This window comes from Hylaeus anthracinus, unplaced genomic scaffold (genome assembly GCF_026225885.1).
Source record: "Hylaeus anthracinus isolate JK02 unplaced genomic scaffold, UHH_iyHylAnth1.0_haploid 12001, whole genome shotgun sequence".
Lineage (NCBI taxonomy): Eukaryota > Metazoa > Arthropoda > Insecta > Hymenoptera > Colletidae > Hylaeus > Hylaeus anthracinus.
Genome location: NW_026534348.1, coordinates 9,171,001 through 9,187,428, shown reverse-complemented (window position 1 = coordinate 9,187,428; position 16,428 = coordinate 9,171,001). Strand labels below are relative to the sequence as shown.

General features: G+C 40.0%; 2 protein-coding genes across 3 annotated transcripts; both read left to right on the top strand.

The window, feature by feature from the left end:
- The first annotated feature begins 1,844 nt into the window (after positions 1-1,844).
- Positions 1,845-4,781, top strand: LOC128891359 (uncharacterized). Its single transcript, XM_054150800.1, has 2 exons — positions 1,845-4,219; positions 4,642-4,781. The coding sequence occupies exon 1, from the start codon at positions 2,875-2,877 to the stop codon at positions 4,207-4,209; it is 1,335 nt and encodes a 444-aa protein (XP_054006775.1). The 5' UTR covers positions 1,845-2,874; the 3' UTR covers positions 4,210-4,219; positions 4,642-4,781.
- Positions 4,782-5,743: 962 nt separating this feature from the next.
- On the top strand, positions 5,744-14,303 carry LOC128891376 (protein tipE). Of its 2 annotated transcripts, none has more exons than XM_054150824.1 (4): positions 5,744-6,042; positions 6,685-6,943; positions 8,025-8,192; positions 8,822-14,303. In XM_054150824.1, exons 1-4 carry the CDS (start codon positions 5,757-5,759, stop codon positions 8,865-8,867), a joined length of 759 nt encoding a protein of 252 aa, XP_054006799.1. In that variant the 5' UTR covers positions 5,744-5,756; the 3' UTR covers positions 8,868-14,303. The 2 variants fall into 2 exon arrangements, with proteins under 2 accessions (XP_054006799.1, XP_054006800.1); XM_054150825.1 differs by having other exon boundaries at positions 8,025-8,203.
- Positions 14,304-16,428: the final 2,125 nt, after the last annotated feature.

Below are 16,428 nucleotides of genomic sequence, written 5' to 3'. Positions count from 1 at the left end.
CGCGCGCAACTGGTGTACATAAGTTGACAGTCTTACGAAATTTCTTAGAAAACATTCGGAAAAAATGAAGATCGGACGCAAGACAGGTTTCTATACCGATGCAATTAATTAAGCGTTAGTGCTTTAAGCTTTCCGCTTTTTGTGTTCCCTACTTTCGTTGCTTGCTCTTCAAACTGTGTCACACGTTCTGAAAGCCCTATGGCGAAGGAAACTGTGTCACAGTTACACTGGTGGTTCGTGACGGCCACTGATGGTCACGTAAAAAAAAATTAACGCGATCTCTATCGAATATCGCAAGAGATAACGTACAACAAACAAACCCTCTTATTATACTTTGTTTAAACCTGTATATACTTTGTTCATATATTTTTTTACTATTTTCTAAGACGTATTCAATTTCCTTACTTCGTCTACGTTGTATACTTGTAGACTATTAAGCCTCATTTGTATTATAAATTAGAAAAAAAAATTGTTTAACCATATCTAACAATGATAATAACTATTTACCAGACAGTAGATTTCCTGGATGGAAAACCCCTCTAAGTTCTTTAGAAGAGATGCAAAAACGTATCTATTTTTCCTTTGGAACGATACTAAGTTTTGATGAAACTTGATACACGGGGATTTTTGGGGGCCTCCCAATGGGGGGTGCTGATTCCAAATCTGAACTTGAAATTTGAAAATTCAAAATGACGGGTTCAAAAGAGCGGGACAAAATACGAAAAGTGACTGGATTTAAATGAATACACAGAACATTTTTCATCGATCGAAACTCGTATCGCCGTTTTCAAGAATAACGACAGACGGAATGTATAGTACTAAACTAAAGCGATTTCCATAAAGCTGGATATTGCAACGGATGTATCCGGAATAAAGTTTCACGGTTCAGAGAAAGGGATAATAAATTCACGCTCTTCCTCGATTTAAACCTTCGACGGGAATTACTTTTGATCTGAAAATACTTTATATGTATTTTATTCCGCAGCTAAATTTACAAGTCCTTCTTCCACTTCTTACGGTTAAACTGAAAAGAAATTTTTGCATGAAATTCTTTAAAAGTGTCAAGACAATGTCAAGAAGTGTTTCAATAACTATCACGAACTTGACACAAACGCTGCGTAAGATTAAATATCGATTAAAATCGTCCAAGAAAAATCGTATTAACCCTTGAGAATGCTCGAGAGGTGCATATTTTTTTCTCTCGCAATGCGTTACTTCGTTCCAGCTTGTATATATCGATTCGGAGTTCTCGCATCATAGCAACGACACGCGAGCTGAATCCGATCTACTTTTATTAAAACAACGAGCTCGTGCTAAAACGATTAAAGGACCTTCGACGCGGCTGATCTTCGACCTAGTTTCGCCGAATGTGCATTCGAGTAATGTTTATTCCGAGACATGGAGACATACATTTACTCGTACATGGAGCGTTACGACATCGATATTCGGCAAGAATATGTGGAACATCTGTTCCCAAATTGAATTGTTTTAACTACTAAATTCGCTTCTACAACGAGAATAAAAGCGAGTCCTCATTGAAATCGATGTCGCATACATTATTGTAAACTGGGAAAGGTTGAACGGCGGAATGTAAGGCGGAGCCGGGTCATTCTTGACCTGGGGTAAAATTATTTTATCATAGTTCCTAGAACGAACTCTCGCATCAGAACTTTATCTATACACTTTGAAGTAGGTCTTATGATAATTTTTGTTAGAAAGGTGGTAACAGTAAACGAGGAGCTGAGAATGAGATTGCACGAAACTTTTCTGCTGGTATTTGAAAAAAAGTAAATACTTGAACACTGTCATAAATACTTTTATTTTCTATATCTTCGTTCCAGATATCGAATTCGTCAGTCCTGTAAAGGTACCTTGATCTATCTCCAATAAAGCACATTATACAATATAGGGATAAACCGTTTTTAAAGTACATGTGCTGAACACAAATCCCTTTCGAAACGAGTGATTCCCTGATATAGGACGTAAAGGTGGCCAACGAAATTCAAGATCAACGTTAAACCCTGCCAGTTTGATTTCAGTGTCAGTGCGACAGAACGAAACAAGGCGTTTGGACGAGTATCGAAGCACTTTATCTCGATAGATTCAATTCCCAGCCACTGGACCCGCCATCTCTGGACGACCACCCTGCAACAGGGATCCTCGCCCGATGGAACGGTGGTATATCGATGACGTCAAATGCGGCAGTGCACGGCGTCGTTGCAGTTCGTCGGGACGCATGCGTCTCTCATCGATCGATGCGCGTCGTCGCTCGAGCTTTTCACCCGCGCACCTCACACGAGGCGCAAAACGACCGAAAGCAGAACACGCGCGCGACTAGCCTCGTCCTGCGGTAAAAAGAACACCGTGACTCGAACTCGCGAGAAACTCTGACGTGTGAGTTCGACATCTCGCGATGCGAATCCTCGTCTGGCCTTGAGTGTCGTCGGAATTGTCAGAATTTCGCCGTTCGACCTAAAGTTCCTAAAAGATCGTCGCAATACCATAAGAAAAGGGAAATTTGAGGGCGACGATAGGTCGATCCGTCGACAGCTGGGCCACAATCAAAGTAATGGAGGATAACTGTTGAATTTCTCGTTTCCATGGAACGTATCGAATGTGTCGCTTGTGGTACGTACAGTCCGCGAAATCTGTAACGCGAGATATCGATAAAGCGCCGATGCCCTCAACCGCAGGGACCGTAGTTACAGTTTGACTATACACAACGAAGAGGGAGGCGGAGCAGTGCGCGCTGAACGCTACGACGATGATGTAGGCCACGCACGGTGTCTAGCTGCGACGAGATACCTATCGTAGGATGTAACAAACGCCCCGTCGACATCGGGACCGTCTTGGTGATCGAAGAAATCGGGCGCGATGCCTAAGCAAGTGCCAGAGGAGAACCTGGTGATCCCGCCGCAAGATGGACGGATCTGCGGGACGATTTGCATATGCCAGATGACGGCCGTTCTGTCCTCCGTTGCGCTGGTCTATCTGACGGTGGCCATATACATGCCCAGCACCAGAGCGTTCAAGTCGGGCATCAGCGAGGTGCCAGTGATGTGCACGACGATACGGGCGGTGAACGCCGACAATTGTGACTGGGGCAGCTGCGGTGAGTGGTGTCTGTCGAAAACCTCCGGGCCCTGCGTGCAGATTCACGTGAATCTTCGCAGAAACGGCTCGACGATACTCTTAGCGAACTGCACGAACACTACCAACAAGACTTGTTACGGGATCGATCAAGAGAACGCGAAGAAATCGAAATGCATCGCGGACGAGTGCCGTAACCTCACGGGCACGTTCAATTGTTCCTCCGGGGTGTGCATCAATATCACAGACGCATTCGAGTGTATATTCCACGATACAGATCCGCCGATGAAGTGTTCCGGTAGACGCGGCAAGATCACTTGCATAGACATAGACGGTTTATTCAATTGTAATCGCGGCACCTGCGAGCGAATCAGAACCCCGTACAACTGCGATCGCAGGTGCGTCGACATTCCTACCAGAAACAAGAACATGATACTGCTGAGCGGCGACAAGGTTTACCTAAGTCAATGCGAGAGAGCGATAGACGTGCTGAGCAATCGAGAAATTTGGCACGAGGATCGCGGGGACGTAATGATGGCGTCCTGTTACGGAATGTTCAATTCCACCCTCGGCGTCGAGGCCGTAGACTGCATCAACGGTTCCGTCCTTGAGAAGGACCTTCTCACCGATCTGACCAATTTCACCTACCTGTCCTACCTCAACATATTCGCTACGAAACCGTTAGACGAGACCAGAATGGTCGCGCCGCCCGAGCAGGATCTGATCATCGCGAACGAAAGCCGTCTGCTGATCAATCTCGAGGGTTGCGTGAACACCCTCCGCGATGAGTGCCGGGACTTTCTTCACGAATACGGCAAAGACGGCTCCGACCATAACGCACGCGCCAGATTTCCCTGTTACTATGCCGAGGGTAACACCGACGTGGTCGTGTCCCGTTTCAACTTGGAGAACACGTACAAGGAGTTCCTGGTCGCGTTGCTGTTGCCGAGTATCCTCTTCGTCGTCAGTTGCCTGACGTTGATCTTTTGTCAAAGGACCGTTGTGGTCGGGGACGACGCGAAAATGAGATTCAAGGGCACGGCCGGTTCGGCGATAGAGAAGAGCGCTTCGGGTAACCTAGGGGATGCTGGCGGAGGAAACTCTGCTATGGCGCTCTGAGATCCGTCACGTAAGAATCGTTCAGCAGCACCGGGACGACAATCACACCGATTTCGCTTCGTGGATATATTTTTTCACGAATTACGACCGAACCCACCCGACGTATTTAACCACCTTCTGCGACGAATATGTATAATCAAATTTGAAATACTCTTATACACCACGCATCCGAATTAATCTTAGTCCTCGCTAAACCGTACTGCGATGGATTTAGCATCGAGCACCGCCATTCTCTTTTACATTATTATAGCGTATCATTAGATTAACGAATCTAGCACAAGGGTGACCTGAACTTTCACTTTTAGTCGGGTATTCTCTAGATAGCGATCTAGTTGATACACGGACAACTTGTATAGATAACTCGATAAAGTATGCATAGTAACGGAGCTTTGCATTTCTCGCGTGACGTTTTCTTTCTCTTTCTGTTTACAGGCATTCCCCTCCTGGAGGAGAGTCCGGCTCGTCAGTCGATATTCTCCCTGCGCGGGCATTATTAAGGTGTGGGGAGGGGGGGAACGCGTGGTTAAAATTCTCATATTGCAAAAAATAAATAAATCAATAAATAAATAAATAAATAATAAACAAAAGAAAACAAATACGAATAATTCTGCAACGCCATCAAGAAAAAGCAAAAAAGGAGAGAGCGAGCGGTCAGGAACAAAAAAAGTACAGGAGCAAAGATTTTTTCCTACTCGCACTGCCTGCACAAAATACTTTTGAGAGCGCACGTGCTTTTTTTGCCCGTGTCGCGCACGCGGACGGATCGCTTCGAAGAGTTTGCGTACAAAACGGATGCGCGACGCAGCAGCTCTCGGCTATATTACTCTCCTGCTGACAGGGAGATCCTGAATTTTGGGCTCAACGATTACTTTCGGATACGACGATACATATAAACGAGGAAATAAAGAAAAAGAAAAGGAACAAGACAATTCGGCGTCTTTTACACGTGAACTTTCGTCGATAGCTTTTAAGTGTCCCCCTTCTGATTGATTCGCCGTGACCGTAGATAAGGAACGTTACTACACGATAGTTCCGCGTATCGAGACTATGCAAATATTATAACTACACATACATACACACACGTACACGTACACGCCAGATACACATTGAGAATCGAAGGACGTGCCTTGCTGGTATATGATCGATCGGGAACGATCTCTGCACCAACAGCGAACTGGCCTATATTGGTCACCGACGATTTCTCGCTTTGCTTCGTAACTCTTCTGAAAGTATTTCAACCATAAGCTTACTGTACGATTAAACCGAAGAAGAACAGACGTTTTCAACATCGGAGCACAGCGTCGGCCTACGGTGACGGGAGAATAAACCTCTTTTAAATTGTTGCACTTCGAAGGTATCAGGGATTTTATATGCGATAAGATTGGATATTTCGTTGAGAAATCAGTGGACAAATTTCACCCCGTATCGAAGACGAAGGGAGGCAGACAAGTCTCTGTGATTAGCAGAGAAATTTTTAGAGATCGAAAGTAGGGTCCTAGCGACCCACAAAAGCAGCAACCATTGAGTCCGACGAGTCAACGGTGATCATGGGTGCCCAGGAGGAGGACGCCAAGTCCAGCACCATAGGCGGTGTGTTACCAGTGGTAGAAGTCCAATCCTTGATGGAGAAGGCTAAATTCTACACGTCCCTCTGCCTGGGCACCACAGCCATTCTCGCCGTTTTCGCATTCCTCTTTCTAATCCCTTTCGTCGTCGAGCCAGCGATTTCGACGATTTTGTCCGATTTCTCTCCTCACGCCGTGGCCTGCGTTGTCACCGATCACGTTTACGCCGAGGGACTGAAAAACTGCTCTTGGGCAAGCTGTAGAGAAGGTAATGTCACCGAATTTGTTACTACAATTTCTCTGTTCTTTACAGATTGTTCTGTTAGATTCATCCACGTGTTAATTTTTTATCGGGATTTTCTTTGGTCTCCGAGTTCATTCATCTAAGAATCGATTAACTCCATCAGTCACATAAAAATTGTAACCATACTGACGATCAAGCTAACATCTGTATTTATGCATTCTACTACAATATTTATTTCAATTTGTATTATAAAGGAAATTTTAATAAGCAATGTACATTAATTCATCGCATTTCTCAAACTGTTGTTCTATGGAGTTAGTCGATTTGTGCAATGAACGGCTAATATGTGATATATTATAATAATTCATTTCTAATTCTAGAAATGAAGATTTAAATTATTTAAATTAAGTTTCGTAGCTCACATTTTAGACTCGGTCTCTAATACAATTATTAGTAGAAATTATTATTAGAAACCTTTATAAATATTTGTTTCTAAAACCAAATAATACAACAAAAAGTTCATTTATTGGTGATACGTTCAAACCATGCTTATTGGATTATTCTTCTTTTGAATTGATTTGTTCTGGTGACAAACAACATTTGCTTTTTGTTTTAGTCGACTTAGAGTTATTTTAACAAATGTTGAGAGATAGTTTGGGATTGCAGGTTGCACCAGTGCTGCGCTCCGTTGCCATCAGATCAGAGTCAACTACACGAGGCTGACGTTCGAGGAATTTATGGCGAAACCGCTCGGTTCTATTCCATGGGATGTCTCGGACACGAAATTCTTCGTGAACACGGAAGGATGCGGTTACCCACCCAGGGTGAACTGTTCCAGCTTCGCCAAGAAATACGGACACTCGAACATAGGAAAAATATTCCCCTGCTATTACAGCAGAACACACCCTGAGACTGTCGTCGCGAGGTATAATTATATTTTTCTCCGTTATTCGTAGAAAGCAACGCGAAACACGAAACGTCTCATGTCTGATGCATATTGCGAATCGTGGTGAACGAATCGTTACAGGTCCCTGGAGATTCAGATCTTTATATGTTTCTATCTCTTTTTATCAAACTTTATCGAAGACCATACTTTTGAAACTTTTGCGGCGGCGTCGTCGCGACTCGTGACATACTTTGTTTGCTAGCTGTTTTCGCTGTTTCCCGTTGCAAGGTATAATTACAACTTCGTATATTGATCTGCACACGGACACTGAAACGTATAAATACATAAAGAGTTTCACACGCAAGTCTCTATAGCGCTTGTCTAGCGTTTGGTATAAGCTAGTACTTGAAGGCTAAACACGCAAGAAATGCACTAATTAAGAATGGTTCAATCAAAATTCTGCATAGTTCTGTTCTTTTTCTTTTTGTTCAACTCTAAGTTTGTTTTTTCTAAATTCCGGTTTTCGAAGCTCTGGAGTCCGGTTGATTGTATAAAACGTCTATACGAAACAGCTGTTCGTTAGAGGACTCTGACGTGATTATTAGTGGGGAGACCTTGGACCACGTGTTACTTCATTTAAAGACAGAAAATCGATTTGCGGCATCTAGCAGACACCTTTAAGCATAAGAAGCTTCTCATTTGTTAATGAAGGACTTTAAAGCGATTGTTTGTGACGAGTCCTTGGAACACACGTCACTTCATTTAAAGACAGAAAATCGATCCCCGTATCTAGCAGATACCTCTATCTATAATATATATTCCATAGATAAGTGTTACTCCTTTGACACTGTCGAACATTTGTTAATCTTTTCAAGGAGAGACCATTTTAAAAAGTAAACGTACATGTGTGTAATAATGTCTTCGGTCCCATGAAAATTGTCAATAAATATTTCGGAATAAATTTTCCGATCGGAAAAATAAAATTACTTAAAATTTTTCTATATTTCAATGAGAATAACACGCACCTGATGAGATTAAAAAATATTCTACGGTAACAACACTCGACATTTATATATAATACGTTGAAAAAATATTATAATATGATTTCGTGTACTTTCAGATATTCCTGGGATGAGAATTTAAGGCATCTGGTGCTGGCATTGGTGGTGCCCATAGTTCTTTTCGCAGTATCTCTCTGCGTATTGTGCTATTGGTACTGTCCACCAATGGGCAAGAGTTGCGGAGGACCAGGCCGTAACCTCATTGACAAATATGCCAGGAAGGAAGAGTAAGTAACGTGTATGTATGCAGTGCCCAGTGTGGCTAGAAGAACCTATACCTCCTTATGACTCCAACGTTGCTTCGAGGAATTCAAATATTTCTTAATAAAACGTAATTCTGTCTGTTTGTTTATTATCACAAACCGTTGACTTATGTAACGTTCGACATCAAGCTTACCACTACTTTTGCGACAAGGATTAATATAATAAAGGTCATTGAAAATTAAATTTAGAAACTTCTTTGTTTTCCACAAATTTTAGATAGATTTGAGTTCTGTTTATCTGTAACTCAGAAAATAAAAGAAAAATACAGCTCATCTCGTCTAATGACGCGTCACGCAATTGGTATCCCGTATGAATTATTATTCTACAAGGATTCAGTAGATAGAGAATTTTGTACATTTATCGAATTCTACTTTAATATAGAATTAGATTTTAGAAAATTTTGCAGAATATAATTAAAATTGCAACAATGATTTGAGATTTCTGTACCTGGTGTATAAATCAGAGATGATATCGCCAAACTTTTTCATTTGGAAACCTGAGTATAATTCCTCGAAGCACTACACAGCAACGAAGTTCGCTATGGTGACTCTTCCGTGCTTTCTATCGTAAGTTTTCTGTTACATTCCTACAGTATCCTCGGAGAGGACGAGTTTGAGGAGGACGAGGAAGAATACTGACTGCTACCAAGGGCTCACCCCCCAGCGCGGGAGTGACGCCGAAGGAATTATTGAAAGTCTCCAGCGTACTTTACGTTCTACATTTAAGCGATCGTTCAGAGGCTATAGCAGCGTTAGGGAAACTTCGGCAGCGGAGAAAGATACATTTCGTTCGTAACTTCAATGCGTCTGATTTATTACGAATCACGCTACTTCTATCGCATACAATATCGAATCCATTGGTACCTACAACGAGCTTAATCGCTTTTTCAAATAGAAATTGGTAATGCAACACTGTCTCCGCACTTTTTAAAAATCACTCGCGATCTAGCTCGAATTTTTACCTAATTTTTACCTAACGTTTCTACGTAAAATTGCAATAAATCAAGGCCGACGTCGTGTCCTTGTCGTCGACAACGCTTACGCGATAATTGCTAATGAATTACAAATACAAACTGCGATTATGATCTGTTGAAAGCGCTTGACCAGTATGCAGATCACGCGGATCGCGCGTCGTGAAAATTCTATCTGTATTTTCCAAAATGTTCGCCCGTACAAATTAACCAGATGTCTGCGATATTTTTACACCGCACGCCGTGAAACCAAAACGAAACAGATAATCTCGTCTAAATCATTTCGATGCTGCGCGACGTTTTCAATTATCGCGCGCGGGATTTTTTATACGGACGCAATAAACATTATATGATCGTGAATTTACAAGGTAAAGTAGGCCGGCGGTCGTTATGCGGAGAGCTCAGTCTCGATCATCTACCAGTATTCCGAAACGAGGTTCGGGAGTACGACAACAAGGTGCGCCTTCCTAAAACGTGATAAATATAAGCGTAAGGAACAATTAATCGTCAAATGGCACGTTTTACCGCGGATATTCGTTTGTAATAGGATAAGTGATGTGCTCGTGTTATGTATTTGTAAATCGTGTTTACTCAGGCTCGGGTAAAAGACACCTTCGGCTGGTAAATAAGAAGCAATTTAAAAAGAGAATCGAACCATCGCGATTATTCTCCATCCTCGGGAAATATTGTTCGACGTATAATCGTGTGAAAATTGTAATCCAGTCATTGGTTGAAATACGCGGGATATTGATAAAATATTTTTATCGACCTGTGCTTTGCATATGATTCTGTTAAGTTCTTGCAAATATTTTAGTTTGAAAATATGTCATAGATCGTATGGATGTAACATGACGTGAAAGCTTTGGTATGCAAGTTCATCAATTATTCTAATTTTTTAAGAGCATTTTATTAAATACCTTTTAAAGTTGAAGTAACTGAAATAAATACAAAATTGTTACGAAGTGTTAAACGTGGATCTAAGTTGTGTTCAAAGTTCTCACACCATGCTGTGTATAAAGTATTGAGTATACAAAGAAAAAAGGACATGGCACCATTTTTATACAGAATTTTTCTGTCTTTATTTCTCACAACTATCTTGGCAGTAAATCGAATTTCGATACAAAAACGTGCAAAAATTGAGCTTTATAAAAATATTTTCAGTCAAATCTCAAATGATTGAATAAAGCAGCCGTGAGATGCATCGAATGGTGTTTCCTGATGACTGGAAGTGAATTTTTTGGAAGCATTTATTATTTAACGAATCGTTTTCAACCGAGATCTGCGCATGCATGTGCTCTGTCAATGACAAATCGACTGTGAAGAATGTCGAGGGAAGCAGGGCGAGCTTGATAATTGCGAAAACGACATTCGTCGAACATTCCAAGAATAACGAACAAATAATCAAATTCCTGTGAAGGCTCGTATCACTTGAACATAGATTATAGTCTGTTCTCGCGTTCATAATTAATTCGCGAAAATCGAAATCTCATGGGAAAACATAACCATGGAATTGTATCCAAGTGAAAATCGTAGGTACTTCGATGTGATCGCAAAAATATGTAGATCAAACCCTATTTAGATCTAAAACCTATTTTCGCAACGATTTTTAGGACGATTAAGTGGCGTGCAATTTTGAATTTACGCGAACGAAACGCGAGAACCGGCGAATGAGTGACGCGATCGACTTCTAGGATCTGTCTTCGCACCAAAAAGTGAAAAACTCGTAAGATAAGTTTAGACAGTAAGTTAAGTCTGTGAATATTAATCGATCGATCGAGGGGTTAATCGACCAAGATCGATACAAAGATTATTACAAATTTTTTACGCGGGCGCCAGTCGCGTCGTGGTTCTAGTTAGATATATATAAATATATATTCGCGTAATGCGCAGATGCACAGAATACACGCGTCGCGCGTAGTAATATATTTACAGCTGTAGACATCAGTTTTTTCAGTTCAATTTTCAAAGGGACGAGCGATCTGCATTCCATAAGCTGCGAAACAACGTTATCCTAGATAGAATTTCTGGCCCACTGAATAGCAATAATTATTTGCAAATTTCTCTTACTGCACTTTGGCTCTTGAGAATCTAAATATATACCTCTCGATATGAAATGATTTTCCTATCTTGGTCGTTTTGTAAAATATGGTCATCAGAGCTGAATTCGGCATACAAAAGTAACTTTAAAAGATTACGTGATTGGTACAATTTATTACTATCTGCAAGAGTAACTCCAACTGTGATTTAAATTTTTCTGTCAATTCTATTAACTAAACTTTTGAAACAAGTATATGTCTATAAAAAGTTATAAAGTTCATACATTTATGTGCCAGAATTATTCGTTAGATGAACTAAACAACAAATGTCGAGTTTAAGCACTAATTTCCTGTGATTATAAATGAATATAAATTCAAATTAAACCCATATTTTATGAAACACTGTAACTACCATAAATATCTATGCAAAAGTACCTTATAAAAATTTAGTACCATCAAGTTGGCTAACAACGTCAAAATGTTCAGAAAAGCTGCCGATACCTCGGTTAAAGAGTAGTTATTACCACGAAGTTGCTTAGATTTACTCGTTATGATATTACATTGACATTTGAAATATATCTCTGTCGTCATCTTGGCCAACTTTTGGTGACCCTTTTCAAAAACAAATACACAGAAATTTTACAAAATAACATATACAAAAATCCTAGGATTTTTGTACATTTTTCCAGAAGAACGCCATCAATAAATTCAACACAAAGTCAACAGACATATATTTCAGAATTCAATACCAATTATTATCCGTGCCGAATTTGTCCTGAGAATCAAACAATACGTAAAATAACTTCCTATTTTTCGAACGGATGAGAACGAACCAAGAAAGATTTCTAGTAAACGATTAATTATCATCCCTTAATTTGTATACGTACAAACTTGTCTGTGAATAAATTCTCACGTATCAAGAATTTCAACGAATCACGAGAATCGCATAGTTGTTTCGAAGCGTACGGAACTTAAGTCGCGACCCTGTACATCTAGAATGGTTGTGAATCCTTACTCGGCCTTACTGTAGGTTCAATCAAGTTGGCGTAATTCCTCTCGTAGCGAGAAGCGAATGCCAACGGAACCTGCGTTCTGGCACTCATTCCCCACTCGATGCTTGCTAATCGATTTCCGTTACCGCCGCGCCAGCGATCGATGGATCGATCAGCCACGCCCTTCAATTACCGTCGAAACATCGCAAGCGAATAATTCTCTTGTGCTTTTGTCACGTGAAAACTATTGCTCAAGACGCTCGGCTCACGGGACGAGGTACAGCGATGAGCAAATGTGAATACAATTTATGAATCTTTCATAAAATGGTAATATATTACGGATAGAAAGTAATTCTGTGCTTTCGTATTCAATCATTCGTAATTCTAATTTAAGTAGAAATATTTACTCGTCGTATTATAGTGTCAAACTTTTATGCCTTCAATCTGATCTCTATTACAATGGCTGAGATATCAAGTTGAAACTTAGGTTATAAGGTCGAGAACTTAGAAGGTTGGTACCATAGCGTGATAAAATGACGAGTAAATATTTTTACTTAAACTAGAGTTATAAATGATTACATATAAAAGCACAGAATTAATTTTTACGCCTAATAGATTGATATTAGAACACTCTATTTGAATCAGTTGAATTGTATGTGAATGTAAATGTTACCTTCTTTCTGATGAGACTGGTTAAACAAAATTAATTTCACTTCTTTCGAAATTTAATTGTATCAATTATCAAACATTCATGATTCTCTTATGCACAGCAAGACAGAGGTCAAGATATAAACACTCGACATTCGAGATTTGGTAACGACGAAAATTTTCAATTAAGGGATGCGGAGCCTAAAGAGGGAGGTAATATTTTTCCTCTCTTACCACCAACCAGCAAAGTAAATATGCTCATCGCTGTACGAATCGAATAATCGACACGAGACGAAGAAGACGGAGGGACGTTTATCGAACGGGATTCGAGACATCATGTAGCCGCTAGCGTAATTTAAGCCGAAGTTCGGCCAGCGATCTCACGTGAAAATAACGGCGTTAAATCCGTGGAACGATTCGCTGTCGCATTTAGATCGTCGAAGGTGAGCGGACAAAGTAATGAAATCTAGTCTTCGATCGAAGTGGTCGTCTCTAGATCGCCCGTAACACTTCGACATAAATTGTATTTAGACACTGGTCGTTGTGCTTGGTCAATGTACACACGAGCGTCGAGGATCGTTAAGCTCGCGGAGCGTCACGTTGACAATCTCGTTAATCCTTTTGGAGCTCGTACTGCATGCAAGCACTTCCATATCTCTCATATCAGATCGGGTTTAGTGCCAATTCGTTAGTCGATTAGATCCTCGCGAGCGATCACGGCGTTAAAACGTATTTAGGATCGTCGATCGCGGGAGAAGACGTCGATGCAATTAGATAGACGATACGAAATTCTAGAGGAACGAAAAACGTAACACACCGAAGACGCGACGATCGAACGAGTCGTTTCACCAAACGGAAGCGCCAAAAACGTGATAAAACCGTTCGGTGAATGAACGATGAAGAATTAGAAAGAGAATCGCGTACGTTTTGCAGATTAGAAAGCGGCGATGAACGTAAAAATCTATTTCTATCGATACCTATGTATAAATACGCTCTATCGCATGTTACTTGATTATTCTAACGGTACCTGCACCTAATATAATTAAGCTCTGCTATACCAATTCCCTTTCTATTTCTGTTCCGTCCTTTTCTCTTTCAGCCCCCCGTTTCTCAGCAACTGCCTCTAGTTGTCCCCTTTCTTCTATCTAACGCCTTCTCATTCTCTCTCCTATAAATACTCAAACAAAAAAAAAAAAAAGAAAAGTGAAAGACACTGTTCGAGAAAGCTTCCCAATTCTTTATCTACGAATTTTAAACTTCACCCACGGGAACGTTTGTCCATCGCTTCGGGCGTACCATTAAGTCTTGAATACTGTACATAATAATATATTATATATTAAAGTACTCGTTCTGCGATACTAACGGACAATTGTAAATAAAAGATTATACGGTTTCGTTTGAAATATATAGAAACACGTTTTCTGTTAAGTACGATCGATCATTTCCCTTGCAATCTTCCTTGTCGATTTTTTTTTTTTAAGACGAGGCTTAATATAATCTCTCAGCTCAAACAAATGATTGTACATTTCTTAACAGAAGACCACTTTTAATTGTACAAGAATTTTATAAACTTTTACTTTACAACAATTAATTGTGACTATTAGAAACGTTGGCTATCGTCTAAATTTCAAAATGACTATCAAACATTCTTCAACCTGTGTTGATCTATTGCTACTTCTCAATCCTCTTAACATAAATATTTATTTTATTATATCAATTTCAGATTTATTGCATCGAAGGAAGCTCAAAACTTTTACTTCATATGCTTGCAAAGACTATACAATTCCTCATCTCCAAAAAAATTTGACTAAAGCCAGCAATGTAACGAGCTTCTATTTTTGTTTCATCGCCAAGCACGAATTTTCAAATTAAATTCTACATGCAATAAGGGAAAAAAGTTCGCAAATTTTATATAAACTTCCAGTGAATAATGTTTCAACGAACGCATAACATTTCACTCGATTTACAATTCTAGACACGACTGCATGCTTGTGTTTCGTGCACTCGTTTCGTAAATTCCGTCTGTGTAATATAATAGCAATTATCGAAAAAGCTTTTAAGCACCCTGCAGGTGCGCAACAATCGACCTTCAACAGGCTTTCGAAAATACTGCGTTACGATAATGCAGTTTCGAATAAACGAGAAACTCCTCTGCTATGACATGGTCACTTGAAAGTTAAATTTCTCATTGAAATAGGATCCACAGGCAATTTTTCATTGTAAAAAACATTTTAACCGACTTTACGCAGAGAAATACGCAATAACACAAATAAATTACTTAACGCAGATCTCGTCCTAAGCATCGTTAAAATGTTTAAAGATACTAAAGAAATGCTCTGACGGATATTTGCGTCAAAAGATTATATTAATAGAATTTTCCCCGAATAGGATAGTTGAAAAAAACGTCTTTGAAAAATTTTGATACGTATTCACAGAATTGAATCGTGACCGTGCGAGTGGATGAATTTTCCGATTGTTTTAAACTTCATGTTTCCGCCAGAAACTGGCGACTAATGTCAAGTGGAAACTATAACGCAATATGCACAGAATGATGAAATGCCACGGTCGCAACTGTGTCAGACCCGTACACATTATTAGCGACTCCTGCAGAACTCCTGTGCACGTTGTATGCATTTCATAATGGTGCATGTACAGAGGCGTTGCCATAATTTCTGAGCATGAACTTCGTTAGCTCTCCTTTCGAAGGGGAAGCATCGTTATAAATACAGAGAATATTTCATGGGAGGAAGTTCTGCCAAATTTACTTTGGTTACATTCTATGTAAAATCCATCACTTCTAAAGAAAGCTTAAATGCAATCTGTCTAGAAACTCTTGGAAACAAATGTAGGTAGTTCAATGAATACTGATAAGGTGGTACGCGATGGAGACAAAAGTAATTTAAAACATTGAATTGAGGGCAACTTTCGGAAGCTATATAATGTAGCTACGAAATGCTACGGGCTGCAGAAACGATTTGGTTCGTGTCAGCAATAACGACTTGCAGAATAGAACCATGCTTGGTGGAACAAGAAGGGTGGTGAAATGGAAAAATAATTTGGAAAATGTACGAATAAATGGCAGTTTTTAAGTTTCTTAAATCACTAAATATACAGTGACATTGATCAAGATCAAGCAAATTCTCGAAAGACCTGACAGGAAAGGGTAAGAACACGTCAATATAATAGTTTTAAAAGCATTTAGGCTTTACAATTCATTTACTTCATCTTAAAAGTACTCAGGCTTCAAATAGATCATAGAGCTTTCACTGAACTAACTTACACGCTTATTTAATTCTACGATCAGGTCTGCCGAATTTCACATACCTATGTACGTGCAAATGCAAAATAAAAAATTTGTTAAAGTTTACCAGCCCATACTTGCAGAATAAAATATTCAGTCACGTAACGTCTGTTGTATGCTGATCCCTTAATTGAATAAGGGATGCGCGTAAATAATACACAAGCTACGCGAAGGTTTTATTCGTCATCAATTATTCAAATGAAATGCTGCTCATTTCTGGCAGCTGGATCCAACATAGAAATTACCGATTCG

What these genes read in the sequence shown, in the direction of transcription:
- LOC128891359 (XM_054150800.1), top strand. Translation starts at nt 2,875, where the DNA reads ATGCCTAAGCAAGTGCCAGAGGAGAACCTGGTGATCCCGCCGCAAGAT.
- LOC128891376 (XM_054150824.1), top strand. Translation starts at nt 5,757, where the DNA reads ATGGGTGCCCAGGAGGAGGACGCCAAGTCCAGCACCATAGGCGGTGTG. An exon ending in CCTGAGACTGTCGTCGCGAG is followed by an intron (nt 6,944 to 8,024) that starts GTATAATTATAT and finishes GTGTACTTTCAG; the next exon opens with ATATTCCTGGGATGAGAATT. An exon ending in AAATATGCCAGGAAGGAAGA is followed by an intron (nt 8,193 to 8,821) that starts GTAAGTAACGTG and finishes ACATTCCTACAG; the next exon opens with TATCCTCGGAGAGGACGAGT.